This window comes from Netta rufina (assembly GCF_964035555.1).
Source record: "Netta rufina genome assembly, chromosome: 2".
Classification (NCBI taxonomy): Eukaryota; Metazoa; Chordata; class Aves; order Anseriformes; family Anatidae; genus Netta; species Netta rufina.
In genome coordinates this window covers 138,721,153-138,740,616 of record NC_140124.1, presented here as the reverse complement: position 1 = coordinate 138,740,616, position 19,464 = coordinate 138,721,153, and the positions used below count along the sequence as shown (strand labels likewise).

The following is a 19,464-nucleotide window of genomic DNA, read 5'->3' as shown; positions in this document are numbered from 1 at the left end:
ACCTGTTAGAGCACATTCTCCTCACAGAGGCATTCATTCCTCTGATTATGTTCAAGCCTACTTGGGCTTTTGTCATAGGAACTCTCTCCTAGAGTGTGTGGGTTGGGGTATGTTCACTCCTGCTGCTCTGCCTTCACCTCCCCAGGGGAGCTGGGCCTTTGGTAAGGTTCTCAAGTGTACTGTGGTGTGAGGCTTGCTGTGCTTTTTTTGTGAACATCCCAGGGTCTGGAGGGGAGGGGGAGCACTGTGAGTGTGTGAACCCTCATTTATACTTCTCCCCTTGTGCGCATCAGCCCAAGAACAGGAACATCGCAATTCAGCAGCCTCACGCAGTGCTGGAGCTGAGAGGGATGGTGTAGCCTCAGGTATGGCCACGATTATGAGATCTGCTTCAGTTAAAGGAAGCAACTTACTTCTTGGCCATCCATCTCCGTAGAGCTTTTTCGTTAAGATGGTAACGTTAGGTGGAAGTGAATGGTCCAGTTCACAGCTCTGCAAATGTGCCTGTCTATTTCAAGGTTGTCCCTGACTTCTTAAAATCTGATCTTTCGAATCACCGTGAACTTATATTTGAAACATGAAGGTTCAGTGTGCCGTGAGACACCAAAATTGGCGTTATTTGACAGATAAACAAATAAACATGTCATAAATTTTCTAGACATTTCCAATTTCTTGCAAAACGCTCAGATTCAAATCATGATTGTGCTGCACTGAGGTACACTTACGTGCTTGGCAGAGGTGCATCTTTACATGTTTGAATGATGCAGAGGAAAAAAGGATGTCGTTTGAATTCTGCATTACGGACATAGCTGTGTAAAGCTGAAGGTTGCGGGACTTCTTTTGCATGCTTAGAGTTGCTGTAATATAATAAAACATGGGATTTTGTGACCCATACAATGTAGGGCTTTTCTTACTGCCTCTATTGAGAGTAAGCACAGAAGGTGCATTTAGGGTCTTACAGAGGGCCTTCATTGTATACTTTGGCAATCTACAAGTCATTGTGATCACTTAATTTCTGTAAGAAGTAATAGTCTTTCAAAAAAACCCCAAGTTTTCCAGTAGTAATTTCTCTTTCCCCGCTGTGAAACTGCATTCTTGGGACATTTTACACAAGTGTTTTGAAACAAACTTAGGTCTGCCCTTTTCAATGAAGTTACATATGCTGTGGCTGTCTTGAAATCTTGCTGTATACTCTGAATTGCGGCTGCCTACACTGGCTGTCAAGTCAAATGCTTATTCAACCCTACAGAAAGGATTTCTTTGCTTCATTTTGCAATTGTGCTATCCAACAGTCTCTTGTTTCTAGGTCCTGATAGTAGAAGATTGTTTATCTTTTTTAATTACTGTGAATCCCCGTGGCGAGAGGCTCCAGTACCCTGCAGTTCTTTCCAATGAGAAAAAGAAGTACTCTGGCTGTCGCATGCACTTCTTTTCATTGCATATAGAGGTGGCCGTGTTAACCATCTCTTTATATTGCAAGTACTATTTTACAGCTGTTTTCATGTCACATCTCCTCCTGTCTCTATAGCTACCTCTAACACAAAATAGTTCAGACTTTCCTAAATGCTTCCCAAAGTTTCCAAGGGACAGACCTTTACATTTGGTGTGCAGAAGTCTGAACTTTGATTTGGGTTATTTGGGAGAAAGAGGGAAGGCGAGGGAGAATGAGGGATCTAAGCACCGAGTAGCTCTTAATCAAAGTTCTGCTTCACTTGGTTTTACCATCCTGTTGGTCTGCAGTGGTTCTTTGCTGATAGCTTTCGCACTTATTAACACTACTCAGGTTTGTCCATTTTTCCTTTTGTGCTTCCCACCACCTGGGTAGATGTCTACATGAGATGCACAAAGCTGTCACACTTGCTTTCTTCAAACATTCCGGCCGCTGCTGTGGTTCCTATAAAGCACCACCGTTATGTTTTGGCACCTCATGGGCTGGGATTTCCAATTGTTTTATATATTGTTCTCTCTTACTGTCTGTTCCTTTAGCTGGTAAGCTGTAACATACACTGTTCTCACAAAGCAGGGAGCTCTGTGGAGCAATAGTTGCTTTTTGTGTTTGTGTCTTGCTTCTGACAGTAAAGTTATAATGACGATAAATGCTTACTTGCGCTTTTAGGAAAAAATAAATAAAAAAAAAAGAGCAGTATATCATTGTGTTTTACAGCTACTATGAGCTAAGTAGGGGAGAATCTAAACTTCTTGCAAATTCACTTTTGCAGATGTCATTTCAGACACCCAATGTCTGAAATCAAAAGTGTTAAACACTGTTTCATAATGTGCAAAGTACAACACGAGCATCTTTCTTGCAGGACAAGAATCACAATTTTAACAGCAGATAACATAGGAGGGGAAAAAAAAAAACTTGCATTCCAAAGACAGGGAAATAAATACTGGTTTGAGTCTTGGAGTTTTATACATGTTCTCTATTGTTCTTTAATTAGATAAATACATGTAGTCTAATTCTAGCCTTTTGAAAATATTCATTGAGCTCCTGAAATTTACTATTTTAGGATCAATGACTTGTGCTGTAACTGAGATTTTTAGTGCAAGTATATGTGGGTCTTGCTTAAAACATAGGAGAGAAAATAAGCCTTACTGGATCGTAAATTTTACTGGATATTTGCCTTGTTATTTGTTTGTTTTTATGAAACTAACGTGCTTTCAACAAAAAGAATGAAAAAATAGCAAGGCTGCCATGTACAGATTTCTTCTATGGGTGGTGCACATACTCGTGCAAGTGTGTGCACACGTGTTTGTACCAGGAATGTGCCTTGGCTATTAAAGATCTTAAGAAAATGAATTTCATGTATTGTAGGCAATCTGTCTAACTAAACGATCTAACTAATGTCTTCTTTTTGAATAGAAGCAATTCACGGTGAGTTTTGAGGAATGCAGCATGTTATGACTGGCAACCTGCAGCAAATTCAGCTCTTCCTAACTCCTGAGGATATTTAATAAACAGCATAGTTTAGGCAAGTCTAGAAAATTATTGTAGCTATTTAATAGCCTTTTCTGTCATAGCTATTGAGATTTTGAAACTGACAACTGTAGAGGAGCAACTGCGTGAATTGAATGTCTTCTTATTAGTGAGAATAGAAATGTCTACGTGTTGTAGTTCCCTCGAAACTCAGTGACATCTCCATTTCTATCTGCTATAACTAGAGCAGATCAAATTATTCATAATATGTAATGCATGAATTTTGCATGTGGGTGTTTGCACAAAATTAACAAAAAGCCTTGCTCTACTGGGGTTGGAGGCACAAGCAAGAAGTGTGTTCCCTGCGGGGTTTTTCCCTGCTTTGCCTGTGCTTTTTACCATGTTGTTGCAGTTCGTGTGAACAGGGGTGTGCTGAGCTACGCTATGCAGTGTTACTTCTACACTCCAATAGCTTCAGTGAAGCATTAATAAGGGACAGAGGTTCTGTCCTGTGTATTGGAAGATAGCTGGGCAGACTGCGTGACATTTTGTGTAAGCTCAGTTTCAGTCTGAATAGGTGCTAGGGGTCTAAAAACTCCCTTTGGCAGACATTGCATAAACAAGTCTGCACAGTATTTGCAAGGTCTGTGGTTTCTGTGAACTTTTTTTTTTTTTGTAAATTAAAGAAAACAATCTTGGGAACTTTGCAGTGCTTTATAATTCTATCAGAAAGAAAATCAAACACATGAAGGAGTATAAAAGGTTATCTAAGTCAAAGGTTTATTTCTAGTAATAAGTAGCAGGAAGGGAAGAAAACAGTTTTATCTTTCAAATGAGAATATTTTTCATAGATGCAATGAACTGCTGTACTTCTATGTTTTTTGTATTGGATGTTTGTGCATGTAAATACAATGTTGCTTCACTATCCTTTCCAGTAAAGAGTTTGCATTCAGTTCGGTTAGTGAATGAGGGTGGGTTGTTTTTCAGTTAATTTGTATTTATTGTTTTTACCTTCGTAAAGCCAGAGTTGAAGCTGAGTGGGAATCTACTGTTTAACTCGGACATTCCCATGTTTGCTCAGGCTGATGTTCGTTCACTAGGACGCCAGCTAACTCAGAAGTCAGGTTTATCAATCCTCTACTTTTGTGCCTGTCAAATGTATGAAATTTCCTTCTTGATTTCTGCCTGAATTGTAATATCTTAGCCCATCTGTTGCGTAAAGGCTTAAAAATAATTATTTCAATTGGCTTTATTGTATGAAACCAACAGGTTTAATGTTTTCTGGATTTTGAGGCAATTAATTGTGTTTTTTTGTTTGGTTTTAGTGAACATGACTAGTTTCCAGTATTTTCCTTTTTCTCTTTTGTTTTGAGCTATTGGTCACATGTGATGTAGGCCCCTAATAAAGAAATAGCAGTGAAGCAGTGTTTTCCTTTTCTTTAATAATCCTCGTGATTCTCTTCGCCCCCCTCCTTCCCCCAGTAGAATGTACTCCTACACTACTGAAGTCTTTTTTGGAAAAAATCAGTTGTAAATCTGAGTCATGCTGTCATCTGTAACCAGAAGCTTAGATGTTTTGAGGGTTCCTGGTAGGGATTCTTGGGGTAATGGCAGATAATGTTTTCATTTCTGCAAGCTTACGTTAGATTTATGATGGTTTCTGTATTAGTTTATGAATAATGATTTCATTTCTTCTGTTAGTACTTTTTCAAGACAGAACAGAATCAAGACATTGAAAAAAGACAGGGTATCCAGCTGTATTACATCTTAAGAATATATGACCCGAAGCTCTGCTTTTAACATCTAATGTCTGACAGAGCTCTGAAATCTTCTGGTTGACTGTAGATGGTTTTTAGATTTATTTTTATATATAATATACCAGCTGTATGTATAGACAGTTGCCTACTACCATGTGTTCCTATTGTTGCAAGGAATTAAGAAGGGAAATCAATCTAAACCTGCATGGAGCAAAAGCAGAACCAGGTATTTTACTGCTGCAACAATATAAAGAAACTGTAGTAGATAAAAGTATGAAGCATGTGGAGAGTATGAATCAAATCTGAAATGCTTTTTCCCCCTACTATATAAGCACTATGCAGCCCACACATCAAATTTTTCCCCTAGTCTAGCACTTCTCAAATGAGAAATACTTTTAGTTTCTGAAATGGGATTTCAGAAGGAAAGAATAGTTACTGCAATTGCACGTGTACAAAGGCTCTGAACAGCCCTTTGTTAAAATAATTGAGCTTTATTATTTTTAAGCATAGCTTTTTTAAATAGCAGAGAGACTCTGGCTTTTTCAAGGTTTGTAAGTAATAAGGCAGTGGCATGTTTTTGAATAAGAGGGTAAATAGCTAATTTGCATTCATAATAGGGCCTAATCAGTTAAGAGTAGGTGCTGAAGCCTGTTCTAAAACCTTATCAAGGAGATAATTTAGTTAAGGATGGGTAGGCAGTATGTTCTCTTTTTTTCCCCCAGTTTCTGTTTTATCCCCTTCTCCTCTGATTTCCTGACTTTTTTTTTTTTTAATTACTTGAGATTTAGCTGTAAATTCACTGTTTGAAGTGTTAAATTGTTTTTAGAGTTCCTTTTTTTTTTTTTTTTTTTTTAATCCAACTCCCCATTTGGCTAATGCAAAATGCTGCCCTAGATTACCACCCGAGGGCAAGTAAAACTCACAGGCTGTGGTGTCAGTCAAGTATCCAACTGCGTACCTGGCTGAGCAGAAGTGTGGGGTTTGACGTGAGTAGAACTACTTATGTGCTTAAAATCAGGAATCTTGCTGAAGCTGAGCCAGCGTCTCTGCTAGATTTCCAATTTCCACTACTTGCTGCCAAGTATATTAGAGCTGACTATAAATAGTTTGTGGCATTTTTGAGTGAGAATTAAATAAATACAAATAAAAAATCTGCCTCTCTTCTGTCCCCACCTTTTCTAACTACAGCTGATGAGTTTTAATTGTTTTTGCTGAAACTTGAATACAAATGTCCTCTTAAATTAATAACTAAAACAACTTGACTTAAAGTTGTGTGTTTTAATTGTGTGTACTCAATTAAAAATGTATTGTGGAATTCACAGGTGCTTTTGTACATAATATTATGTAAAAAGTACCAAATGTTTTTTTCTTTTCCCACCTGCGGCATTAAATTGGAGTTGCTATAGTTACTACTCTAGCTTCTCTTTTGGGGCCTGGTATAAAGGAACCTCGGGTTATCTTGGTAATTTGGTGTGCAGAGATCTCTTTCAACAGTGTTTCCTGTTCTGCCTCTTGTGCAAGTCTCTCCTGCTGGTACACCCGGAGATTAGGCTTGTGCTGCATTAAAACAGCCAAGTGCAGAACTGCTGCTTGCTTTGTATCTTTGATTGGCAGCAGCAGAGAGCTGTGGCTTCCAGTAGAAGAAAGAAAGAAGAGTAGAAAGTGGCAGAGAGGCCTTACCTTTAGAGTAGGAACGTGTGAGCTCGCTTTGTAGACTACAGCATCTTCCAGATGGTTCCTTGATGCAGCCCAGTGGTGCTGGGGGCTGTATTTGGAAGCTCCAGCATCATCTGGCTGGCAACAAAAGGTAATAGTGGTAAAGGATTACAGATCTCTTACTATGGTTTATATGGAATTTTATAAATGCTTTATTTTATTTTGAGTCTTGCGACAGCATTCACAACTGGTGTAATATTAGTCAGGAGTGTGTGCTGTGTTTAATGAGTCCAAAAAAGAACTTGTGCTGTTCATACTGAAAGACCAGGGAGAATCTGAAGATGATGCGTGGCTTTGAGATGGAGCCTCACTGACAGAGCTGAAGCTGCTGTGAGCAAAGAGGACGCTTCTGGTGTTGGGTAGTTTGAAGGGTGACTGCATTCACAAGTCCTATGACCTCGCAGAAGCAGATTTGTGGAGCAAAACAAGCTATACTGAATATTTGATGTACACATCATACACATTTCTGAAGGGCTTTCTTTGGAAAGTATGGCCCAGAGACCCATAACCAGTAGGAGTGTGTCGTCCAGGTTAGTGTCCTCTAATAGGAATCCAGATAGCAGATGCTGTAAAAAGCATATATATAAAATCGAAGTCCTACATACAGCAACTCCATTGCAGAATTGATTATCCAGTTCTTGTCTTATTTTTTTAAATAAGCAGCATCGTAGCCTAAAATAAAAAAGATGCATCATAAAATAGCAGCATTATTGTAAACAAATGCGGTGCTTTATCTTTTGTTTTTACAGTGAAATTTTTATGTGCTTATTTTGTGCTTTTGTGTCATAAATACATTTAAATAAGACACTATTTCAATATAGTTTCATCTGCTAGTCATTTTTATTCTTTCCTTAATTAAAGAAATTAATTACACTATTGGAGTATACAACACTTTCTCATTTCAGAAGAACATTCACTTGCACTGTTTGAAATTTTGGATATATTTACTGTATCTTCTTTGTAGCAGATGTTCTTCTGTTACAGGCATATGGAATAAATCTTGTCACCCTGCTCAGCTTGCTTTTAGTAGAAGATTTCAGCTGATGTCTGTGCAGCACTAAGGCTTTGTCTTAATGCTTCTGTCATATTACATGTGTAATTTCATATTAAAACAAAGGGATGTTTAATCCTTCCCTTACCTGGAAGGCTAATTAACATCTTACTGCACAGTTTAATGGCATTTTACAAACGACCAGCTGAAATTCCTGTGAATCCAGTACTTATCCCTAAGGAAATATGTTAAAGAACTGCACGTGACTAATTAACACCAAACTGTTCATTAAAAATAATAAAATCAATAATTCTTGCAAAAATTATTCAGATAAACTGGAGATTATTAATCAGTTAATGCCTAAAAGTAGGTCTTGTCGTTTCTCTTGATGCTTTTTTAATTGTCTTTTGTCATTAAACATATAAACTTGTGCAGAAATGCCCTTTTTTCAAGGAAGTAAGCTGCAGCTGTGTACGTGACAAAAACTTCAGAGATGCAAAGCACTATGTAAAGAGCAGTTACAAAGACATGAGGATAGGAAGTGACTGGAGATCACTAATCTGACCTTGAGCAGTTAATCCAAATACGTATCAATGCCCCAACATCATTCCACCCCTAATGAGAAGGATGCTGTGGTTGCAAGCTTGGTCATCACAAGGCAGGAAATAGTACGGTGGTGTCACCTGTGCAGGCGGTGACTGGCTTCTGTAGGAATGTGGGAATGACACTGCTGCTTCACCTTGTTATGAACGCAGGGACACAATGAACGCTGCCGGGCTTCAGTGGACTGTGTACTCTGAGCTCAGCCGCACCTTAATTTGAAGCATTCCCTGTAGCAATAATACTGTTTATTTCATGAACTGTTCTGGGAGGGTAAGTTTCGAACGCTTAGAGTGTACTTTTTTCCTCTCTCTATTTGTTCAGCTTTCAGTTCCTTATGGTGTTGAAGTTTCAGATGTAGCTCTGTTCCTGTCTTCTTCGGCAGACAAATTCTGAATTTCTCACACACAGTTTTACAGTGGTAAGAGAACATGTTTTGCATAGACAGAAGAAAAAGAACAAGGGAAATCAGAATATTTTGAGACAATTATAGATTTTAAAGGGTGAAATATAACATCTTCAGTCCATTTTATATCCTCACATTCGTTTTAGATTACAGAAAATGTTTTCTCAATTGCATAATCTCAATTCAGCGTGTGCTACTCCTCCAGAATCACAGGAGAGTTTGGCAGCATTTCGGCCATATGCCTGTGGATATGGAGCTCTTTGCTGTTGTTACAGGATTAAATCCCGGCACCTCATGCGTTAATTCTAAATGTACACTAGCTTAAGAAATATAAGTGCAGAGTGCTCAGGAGATAAGGGATTGTAAAAGGTGAGCCAAAAGATCGAGGAGGATCCTGCCTAATTTCTGTGTATTAACTGCATGTGACATATATGGATATATAAATAATCGAATATTATGGGTTTGGTGACATACTGAACAAATGTTTTATCTGGAGGAGAGTAGTAGTAGGCTTTTCTGCTGGTCTCCCCCGTGCTCTGCTGTGAGACACAACATCTCACTTCATCCCACTTAACCATAGCTGTGCTCCTGGTCGTGTGAGCCACGCAGGTAGCCTTTGCACTGCTCTCCCAAAGGCTCAGCAGAGCAGCACTGCTCTGGTTCAGCCCGCTGTCAGCATTTTCTGCCAGAGCTTAGTTCTGCAAAACCCTGCTTAGGTACTGGCAGGAAGTGGGGAGTGGGATGGCAGCTGCCTGTGATTAGCACACAGGGTGCTTGCAGAAAGTGCTCATGCTCTGAAGAAGCATGCTGGAATAATAGAGACATCGTGGCTGTTTCTAGCTCCCAGAACTAGATCTGGAAGGATATTGTCGTTTTTGGACCAGGGAGTTATAGGACCCTTGCTACAGGGCTTTTTAGTGTAAGGCACCAATAGTTTGTTTATGGAAGTGTATTGTAAGTTGCATATTTTGTTGGCATTGTCCATGCTTTGCCAGTTAGATGTAAATTTTGGTGAAGGTTGGTGCAAGGTAACCTCATCTGGAAAGTCAGGATAACCAGGCCGAGTTTATTCTTTCTAAGATACAAGAGGGACACGAATTCTGGAAGCAGGATGAAGAAAGGAAGTTTAATCATGTACTGTCTAAGTTAAAGCAAGTTGAACGCGTACCATAATGAAAGGTATTTGGAAGCACCTGACCTACAGGAAGCGGGTATGATATGTTGTCCCTGGTAATTGTAGTGCAAGAGAAATAACTCAGTCCAGCCTGCTTGTGTAGCACTCATTATACACCACATGGTTCTTTAACTTCAGGTGGTTTAGAAAAACGCTCTCTCTTCATAGCCATGTGGTTACAGCAGTTCCTCATTTTATGCAATTCTAATTATAGGGGTTGTAATAGGGCTGTAAAAGCAAATGGAAGTGGCTTAATCTTGACCTAGGAGAATTTAGTGTCAAGACAGATATGATTGCATGATGTTTTTTGTGGACAGCAACTACCTGGTTTAACAGAAACAGCAAAGGTAACTTCAGTGTGGTTGTTTCCACTATGGATTTTTTTCCCCATTTTTCATTTCAACATTCAAGGTAATTTCTCTCTAGAACATAGTTGGGATTTAATTCAGTCCCAAGATCCATGTTCCTGTTCCAAACTGAGTTTTTAGAATTAAGTTTTACAACCACAGTGGACAAATTCACACACAGCAGGTTTTTAGGGTGCACTTCCACAACACTTATCAATTGTGTGCATTCATATTAGTAGTTTTAGTCAAATTAAGACAAGGTTTTAAATTAAGAGTGATTATTTGCTATCTCAAATAGGGCAGTAACTTGATAAAAAATAAAAAAATAAACTTGATACTCTTTGTCTGAAGCCTATGAGTTTGTTTATCTAGAATGCAGAAGCTTCTCTCGTTTAATCTGAAAGTTTTGACTAAGAGGGTCGTTGTTACTGGGGGCTGGGGCTGTTTGGCTCTCCTTGAAAACTGCAGGCGTTAGAGTAAAACTTAGTGAAGTTCATTTCAGTACTGCAGGCTTCGTTTTATGCTGTGAAATTATCTGCAGTCAACCATTTGAACCTGATATTTCCATTTTGAGAGAGATGTACCAAGCATGCCATCGGGCAGGAGGCTCGTAGGGGTCTGACCTTGTAAGATGAAGGCTGCTGCATTATGGATAGGCTCCGTGTAATCTGAGCACCGCATCTACTGTGTGGCTATCAAATAGATGGAACCCTGTAGCTATTTTTTTTCCAACCATAGCATGCTTTTCAGGTGTTAAAGCATTGCTTTTTTCAAAGTTTTTCCCCTTTGTTGCCCTCTGCAGTTTGGTTGGATAAATTCCCAGCCCCACCCTCCAGCCTATATTTACTTCCCTGTCTCTGATGAAATTCAGGTGACACTAATGAGTCAAATACTGTCCAAGGCTGGCTGTTATCTTCCATCTAGTTTTGCTTTCCTCTCCATATCGGAGTAAAGGGCTCATGGTTATTTGACCAGGTTTTTAGGAAGTGACATTGTAAGGGTATTGGATTAATTTTTTTTTTTGTGGGTGTGAGTGGTGGAGAGGATGCATGCAGCATGGTTTCATATAGACCAACAGGGGAGAGATGCCCCAAGGGCTGAAAAACGTGCAGGTAAACCTCGTGTTGTCTTGCCTGCTTTCTGTGGCCAGTCAAGTGTGAGAGAAATCAGAAGGAATTAATTCCTGTGTTGTTGGAGCTCCTTGTTGTGTTTCTGCCTGCTGGGAAGACAAGGCAGCATCTCAGCTCAGGGCATTGGAGTGGGATAGAGAGAAACTGAGGTCACAGGGATGGGGTTTTGTGCTTTGAAAATGAAATAGAATTTTCAGGAGGAGTCCATGAGAATCAGTAGTCAATCCATACTTAGGCCATAACCATATTGTGGACATGTAAGGGATTTTTAGAGTTAGTTGAGACAGAAATTTACCTCTGAAATTGAAACCTTTTCCATTCTGTAAATGTACCCTGTAAACAGTCTTAACTCATTTAATAACTAACTGGCTGATTTTTGATTGCAGTCAAGGGATCTTTAGAGCTATCATCAGCAGTGATAACAACAAGCACGTGTGCACTTGTCTAGAAAGCCCTTGGAAGTGCTTTCTGTGCATTTGTTCAGCCTTTTACTTGTGGTTTAATGCATCTCATACGCTGCAAAGATTTTATTTTGATTTAAAATCAAGCAAACAAAGGAAAATTAAAAACCATGTGGGGTGCTTCTGTTTAATCTTGAGCCTTGTTAGTTTGATGATTTTTATTTTTTTTTTAACTTAAATGTGGTTGCTGCCCATATCTTAATGTGCAGGACTAAATTTGTCTTGCATTTGTTTAACAGCACTGCAACGGCATTAAAAAGCTCTTGTCCTTTCATCATATTTATTAAAAGAAAAAAAGTACAGATTACACAAGTGATTTTTTTTTTTTTTTAAGGAATCAACAACAGACAAAAAAGTGATGAAAAATGTCAGGTTTTGAAAAGCAATTTGATTTCTTGCAGGCAGACTGAACTAGTGCCTGAGCTTCTTTGTGTCTTTCTTCCAGCACTGAGCTTGTCACACATCTTTTACCAGCTCTTGTAGCTGGTGTGGACAAACTTTTATCAAGTTTTGTTAATAGCAGCTGCTTCAATTTCAATCTTCAGGCTCAAATGGGAATGAAGAGGGACTGAATATTTCTTTAAAACGTGAAGAAATACAAAAGCTTATTGGCGACAAGAAGATTTTTATATGCTCGAACTCTGCTGTATTAAATAGACTAAAAGGATTTTCAAAGATAATTATGTTACCATATCTTAGTGAAAATTACTGCTCTATTATCTGATATATCAATATTCTAGTGCACTCAGTCTATATGGAACTGGGACATAATTGTTGAGATCTTAGAAGGGTCATTGCCTAAAAATGTTACAGAGTTGCCAGCAGTTAGCAAGGGTATCTCCACACAGTATTTCAATGACAGTTTCCAATAAAAGAGGAAGAAAATAATAATTTGGGAAGTTTCTAAGGTTCATCTTTCATTTCATGAAAGATTATTGGGAATGAAAAAAGAACTTTTAGTATTACAGTGCTTGGATTGGAGTTGAATTTATCATCACACATTATTGCTTCTGACTAATCACTGCAGCTAGCTTGAAAATAAATGTGACATCACTGTCAAGTTACGCTGTTTTATCATAAAGCATATTTCAAAGGAAAATATTGAAGTGCTCCATTTTGCATATTGACATAAGTTGCTTTTGTTATTCTTCCAATTCTAAGCGAATGTGTACAGGATTTGAGCGTGAGTTCCCATTTTAATATGCTTCTGGTTATTACTGATAGTTTATTTTTTCTCAGGATCTTTTGTATATCCATTTTGTACGTATTAGTAAGTCCTTTTAGAAAATACAGAACTGGTGAATAATTGCTGTAACTTGAAATATAAGAGGTTTTTAAGTTAAAACTAAAGGTCTTGAGATAAGGGCAATATTTTTCTTAATATTAATTGATGTAATAGGAAAAAAAATGATCAGAAGTATGCTTCTATGGAATCAGTTACAAGTAAAATTACTTTATACCAAAGCTGGTGTTTATTTTGTAAGTTTAGAGCTAAGTATTATGAAGACATGACGTCAGAGTGAGAAACATTCCTTGGCACGTTAATTTATATACAAAAGGGAGAAAGTATTTGGAGAATAGCTTTCTAAAACTTACAGGTGTATTTTAGTTTCGAAAAAAAAAATTATTGGAAAATAGTTGCTCGCTAATACAGTATTTGAAGGGTTTTTTTTGTTGTTCTAAAGTACTTCTTCCTTTTGAACATAGAGGGGAATTTTACAATGTTGACTTCTTTTAATTGAGACCAAAAAAAAATTTGGTATGCAAATATCTGTAGTGAAATTAGTATGTAAAAATACGGGGGAAAAAAAAAACAAAACAAAACATCACTTTGAAAAACCCAGGGATTTGGGTTGAAAAAGAAGAAAAAGGAGACTTGGTATTTTTCTACCAAGTTTGATCACCAGTCTTCTAATTGTGTTGTGTCTTTGGGAAGTGAAAACTGTGTCTTTGTGTGTTTGCTGTCAACCACAGGAGTAATTTCAGGAGCAATTTATTTATAACAACTGCAGCTGAGGAGCTTTGAGAGTCTTACATAAATGTGTATGTTCAAAGTCAACTCTAACAATCTTTAAGTTTGATATAAGAGGAGCTAGAGTTTTCTTTATGTGTTTCTGGTTCTTGTTATCACACACACATTTCACTGCTGGTAGAACAGCTGATTTTGCATGTTTGAAAACAACAGTGATAAAAAACATCTACAACAGAACAAAATTTCGAGACTATGGCATGGTGTTAAAAGTTGTTTAGTTGATGTATTTAAACTTTTAGATTCACAGGCTGTGTTCAAAACAGTCTATGTATGAAAGCTGCTCTTCTCCTGAAATACCTGGAAGATTAAAAAAATAATAAAGGTTAAAAGAAAAGATGCAGAGTAAAAGAGGAGAATGGGAGCTGTTCAGAGGGAGAAAAATGCACAAATATAACTTGATCTGTCACATCTTGTAATCTGGCTACCACCTGTCAGTAAATGTATTTGCTTTAGCAGATTCTTTGCAGAAGGATGTAGTAGTATGAGATTTGGGGGAACAAATGTTGTCTTTAACTCCTGATGAGCACATGGGTTTTGCTGTTGGTCATCTTTGCAAGTACAGTTTTAAAGAACGTTGATGGGGATTTTGTGACGGTAGTTAGTTCTTGGCTGTATCTGAAACATCTTTCTGTGAAGGGGTATGGGCCACAGGCAGGAAAAAATTGGACGCATATCTTCCTATGGCTGGCTTTATTTGTATAGCATTTACTTCTCTCCAGGAAGGGATGGGGAAGGAGCATTGGAATAAACCTTTCTTGAGAGGAAAATGGTGGAAAAATAGCATAAAATCTGCCATTTAAAATGTCTGAAGTTTCTCAAAACTCTGCTCCTATAATTTCTTTCCTTTCTTAACTTTCTAATATGTGTAATTGTTCCTAAGACATTAGTGATGCTTGTTTTTATTTTTGTTGTGTAATAACTTTTTCCTCCGTTTTTTCCTCTTTAACTTTTATCATAAAATGAACCCAGGCCCTGTAATGTTTAATATTAATTAAAATAACTTAGGTTTTGTTCTTTCTGTTCTGTAAAAGGGTATCTGAAGAATTTTTACAAATTTTATCTTGGAAATTAGCTTATTCATTATGTTTAATTTTAGGAAATGGTGCTCTTGCAGAACATTCTGAAAATGTGCATATTTCAGGAGTGTCAACGGGTAAGTCATTTTTTGTAATGTTTAAATTTCATGCATGACTTAAATAGTAAATATTGAAAGCCACCTGGTATCTTATGAAGAGATATTTGGCTATAAAAATTATTACTGCCTTTTGCAGCATGTAATAAGGAATGAAGCAACTGGAACATGGAAAAATTCTCATAAGATAAAATTGATACCTGCATGCTCATGAACAGATTATGCCTTTCTAAGTGGACTGCTTAATTATTTTTCCATACAAACATTGAACTAAGAGAAAAGTTGGTTTAAGTTGAATTGATATTTTCTTTCCACAGTAAAGTTTTTGTGAAATGAAATTTATTGAAATGTAATTTTGGACACTGCTTCTATCAAATAATATAAATCCAGGAGTTATGCGTTTCACCTGATTAGATTGAAGCAGTAACTGAAACTACTGTACACTTGACTGCACATTTTCTTTAATAGAAGAAAAAAATTTTAGAACTCATGAAACTGAGAAACTGATGAGATGCCGGGAGAGTACAGGGCATAATAGCAGCAAACGTTGCTCAAAGGTTGCTTCATTCTTTTCCTGTAAGTCAGTTTTGGGCCTCTTCTGGGCAGCAGCTACAGGTGGGACCTGTATTAGTGATGTGTCTGTATGGCTGTGAAGCCGTTAGGTGGTCCCAGTGTACATTTTTTGGTCCTCAGTGTCAGCTGACCTATTGGTCGTATTTTACACTTAAGTGATGCAGACATTCAGAATATGAGCAACTAAGGAGATGACCACCTTCCTTCAGTGGATAGAAGAGTATAAGCCTGATTCTTTACATAGGAAAGCTGCCACTAATCCTTGTAAATCAAAGTGATTTTGACACCGTTCTCCTAAAATAAAAGTCAAAATGCAAACTCATTTAATGACAACAGGTTGCATATTTTGCTGTTTGTATTTGTGTATGCAGTTAAATTTTTAGATGAATATAATTCAGTTGATGGTCTCTGTTAAGTGTACAACCTTCTTCCCCCTTCCATGGCTTGCTACACAAACACTATTAAGAGGCTAATTACAGAGGATCTTTGCTATCCGTTCTTGTGCTGCATCGTCAAGAATGTTGATGTTTTTCAACAGTAATAGTGCACCAAGAATCATATATAGTACGTTTATGGCACACAAATAACAGCACGGGTACTTGCTGCTCTAGGAGCAATTGTTGCTGAAATTGATTGTATGAGATATACTGAAAGCTGCATAGGTTTTAACAACATTTCACACTTAGATTTACTGCAACAGACCTGTCATTAGTCACAATACAGGCAGAAAAGCATCTGCTGGGCAAGAGGTGAATGGAATTTTTGACTCTGCTTTCAGTCCTTTGGCCAGCAGGCACAAACAGGCTGTGCCAAGAAGAGGAGAACACAACGTACTTTCTATGCAAGATAACAACAGCTGCTAGAGAGACCTTTAGGTCCTTGGAAGAAAGATCCAGCGAGGGCTTTCCTTTAAAATAAAACATGTTTAAAAAAAAAAATAGTTTGGGCAGTACTGGGTTTTGAAAAACGGCTTTTTATCTATGGATGTATAAAAATATATCATACGTTAAGATACAAATTTTAAGAGTAAAATGAAAAAAATTACCCTGGAGAATTTTGAGATAGCTGGGGGATTCTGTTAGTGAACATACAAAGCAAGCATGCAGGCAGACACAGTGGCATTTCCCTTATGGTCACATGTATATACATCTGAAAATGTAAGTCCATAGTCTAGGTATAAAAGGTGAGGCTGTACTTGCATAATTGTTGGGTTCCTTTGAAACAATTTGGGTTTCCCAAATGTGTTTGGACTTGGAGATTTTACATTTCATCAAGCATACCTGGGCAGTTTTACATTTAGCAAAACAATTTTAAACAAAGAGTTTCTGTAAAATAGAACCAAAGACAGCTGGCCTTTGATCTTTCTAATTCCAACTCTAACTTGGTTTTGAAACCAGGCAGGAGATTTTCTTGGACAGTTGCTGCTGGGAAGGAATTTTAAATGAAATGATCGTCTTGATGGTAGATTTCCTGTTGTGCTGCTGCTGTAAAGCTACATGACCTACCTCACTAAATTATGTTTTAATAGCAGAGACTTCTGTGGTCTTTGGTATTTATGCTTCTGCTGTATATTATATCTGCCAAGTTGCAGGTAAACCTCTAATATATGAGCACACTTTTTCTACCAACAGCAGTAATGGAATGCTGTCTCTCGTGTATAAGCTGTCACTACTGAACAAGTGTTAATGCCTTTAAAATCTGAAAATTTGAAAAATATTTTCAGGTCTGTCTTTGTGGTATGTGGCACCATAATTTTCACAAGTGCAAAATTATATTCCCCCACCTCCGTTTGAAAGGCTTTCTGTACTGAAGAAAAAACTTGTTCACGACAATAATAAAATAAAGTAAATTCATAACGATTCCTTTTTATCTATTGTGTCCCTGTGTTGCAGAGCAAAGGGCATTTTAAATTAGAGGTTTTTCAGCGTGACCTGGAGGCAAGGATTCCTATGCCTGCTTCCCCTGTAGTTCTCCAAATAAGACTTTCAGTGGCTCCCGAGAGTTACAAATGCAATAATTATCCTCCCTATTCATGGTTTAGACTTTATCATAACATTATTCTCTTTTTACTCTAAGCTGTTTTAAACACCTTCAGATCATTTATCCAGCTGCATTCATGTCCTTACCATGTCCAATATAATGCATGCCTTATCATCTTGTGGTTCACATTGAAAGCTAATTCTTTTATCTTTTCAACTAATCTCCTGGCATTACTGTGAAGATAAATCCCTAATCTCCCTCTCCCTGCTTTTCTGAAGTGACTTTTTTCTTTGACATGTTGTTCACTGTTGCTACAGGTACTTTACCTCTCTTGGCTACAGAATTTTTGGATAACTTTCTTAATTATTTTCTTGTTACAACTTGAAATTTGAGTTCTGTACCATAAAGTTTTCATTGGCTCTCTTTTGTTTACCAGTCAACATCCCGTAGGTGGTTTATAGGTATGTTCTGTGTTCTGTAACCCAGGGTGGTGAACACGTTTCAAGAAGAAGGGAGTAAGGAAACCTTTTGTAAAACACGTATAAAAATAAATAATAATAATAATAATAAAAAAAACTCTACAAGAAAATCTACATACATACACCAGAAAACCACGTGCAGAATCTATCCTCTCAGCAGTATTTTTGACCATTATTTTGCACTCTTGTTTGTGAAGCGTCTTCAGTCCTAAGTAAATTACTGCAATCTGCTGAACAGAGGTGGGAAAAGTAACAAACAAAATCACAAATATTTTGTTAATAAAATAAAGGCTGACAAAGGAAAGAATTTAAAACAGGTAGGAGACTTGTACGAAAGAATGCAGTGGTGTCAGGGGAATTGAGAGGAACGTAGGCAGAGGTAACACCCACGTAGAAACATGTTGTACAGAAGGGAGTCAGTCTCACCCAAAGCCTTGTAGCCACCAGCATGGGGAGATTTAGAAACATCCTGGGCTTAAATTGCTGTGCATCCTCTGAGCCTTCTCGGTTTGTATTGTACTTCTGTCCTGGTTAGGTCTTCATCTCCTTTTTTTCTGACTCTAATGTTCATATTGTTGTTTTGTTACATATTTTAAATGCTTTAAAAGCTGGTCTGTTTGCCTGTAATCTTTAAATACTCGAGGCTGCTAGCAATGGAAATTAGAAGTGCAAAATCTCCACAATTTAGGGTAAAAAGTCTAGCCTTATGTGACATCACCTGAATTGTTTTTTTGAGTCCCTGGCCTTCTTGATGTTCTTCACATTTTTCATAGCTACAAACAGATTAATAAAATATATGTTAATTTATATTTTTGTCAAAAGATTTAGAAGAAACATTCTAGTTAAGCAGAGGCTTAGCAATTGATTTAAAAGGCTTGATATTATCTTTATAAAGTAGATGCCCTTTACAACTGTTTTATTTCAGAAGGTTGTATTTGATTTTAAATCTTCCTGAGAAATTATGCTCTCAAGATGACAGCACTTCTGAAGTGCAGCTTCTACCTTAACACATACACATACGCACACACACACATATGTATGTGTGTGTATATATACACACACACATATGTATGTATGTGTGTATATATATATATACACACATACATACATATGTGTGTGTGTGTGTGTATATATACATATATATGTGTGTATATATATATATATATACACGTACATATATATGACTTCTATGAAGTTTTCAAGCAAATGGGAGATTTCTGATGTCTCCTTCGTTGTAAGAAAGAGATTTTAGTGCATGAATGTATATCAGATATGGAGATACATTGAGCCATTGAGCTTATGTGAACCTTCAGTTCAGGTAGATGCAGTTCCCTTTTCAAGCCCATTTCATTTTATTTCTTGGACCCCCACTTTGTCGTATGCACACTCTTCAGTTCGACTTCTCTGTCTCAGCATATTGTTCATTTCACCCTGTGTTTTAGTGCTTGTGTTAGTCCTTGCTTCCTCATGCCATCCGTGTTCTGCTTCTCTTCCAATATTAGACAAGGCTGGAAATGGTCATGTTTTGCCCTCAGCTCTTAGTGGTAGCTTTGGTGGAAAGAGAGGGGAAGCCATCTTAGGTGAAAATACAGAAAGTATAGGGAGACAGCTGGTACTGAAAAAAAAAAAAAAAAAAAAAAAGGTGGGTGCAGGGGGACAAAAGCTTGAATATTAGGAAAACTAGAACTTTTCAGGGTGCTTTGAAAACACCAGCTTGGTTATACAGGCTTTCCCTGTGGAATTTCTTCCAAGCTTGTGTAACAAGTAAA

General features: G+C 37.5%; 1 protein-coding gene across 1 annotated transcript in view; it reads left to right on the top strand.

Moving 5' to 3' along the window:
* LRP12 (LDL receptor related protein 12) overlaps positions 1-19,464 on the top strand; it is a 54,358-nt gene that overhangs the window by 13,465 nt on the left and 21,429 nt on the right. Inside the window, exon 2 of the mRNA XM_084282306.1 lies at positions 14,628-14,684. Coding sequence (XP_084138432.1) covers positions 14,628-14,684 — 57 coding nt within the window. The remainder of the gene's footprint in view (positions 1-14,627; positions 14,685-19,464) is intronic.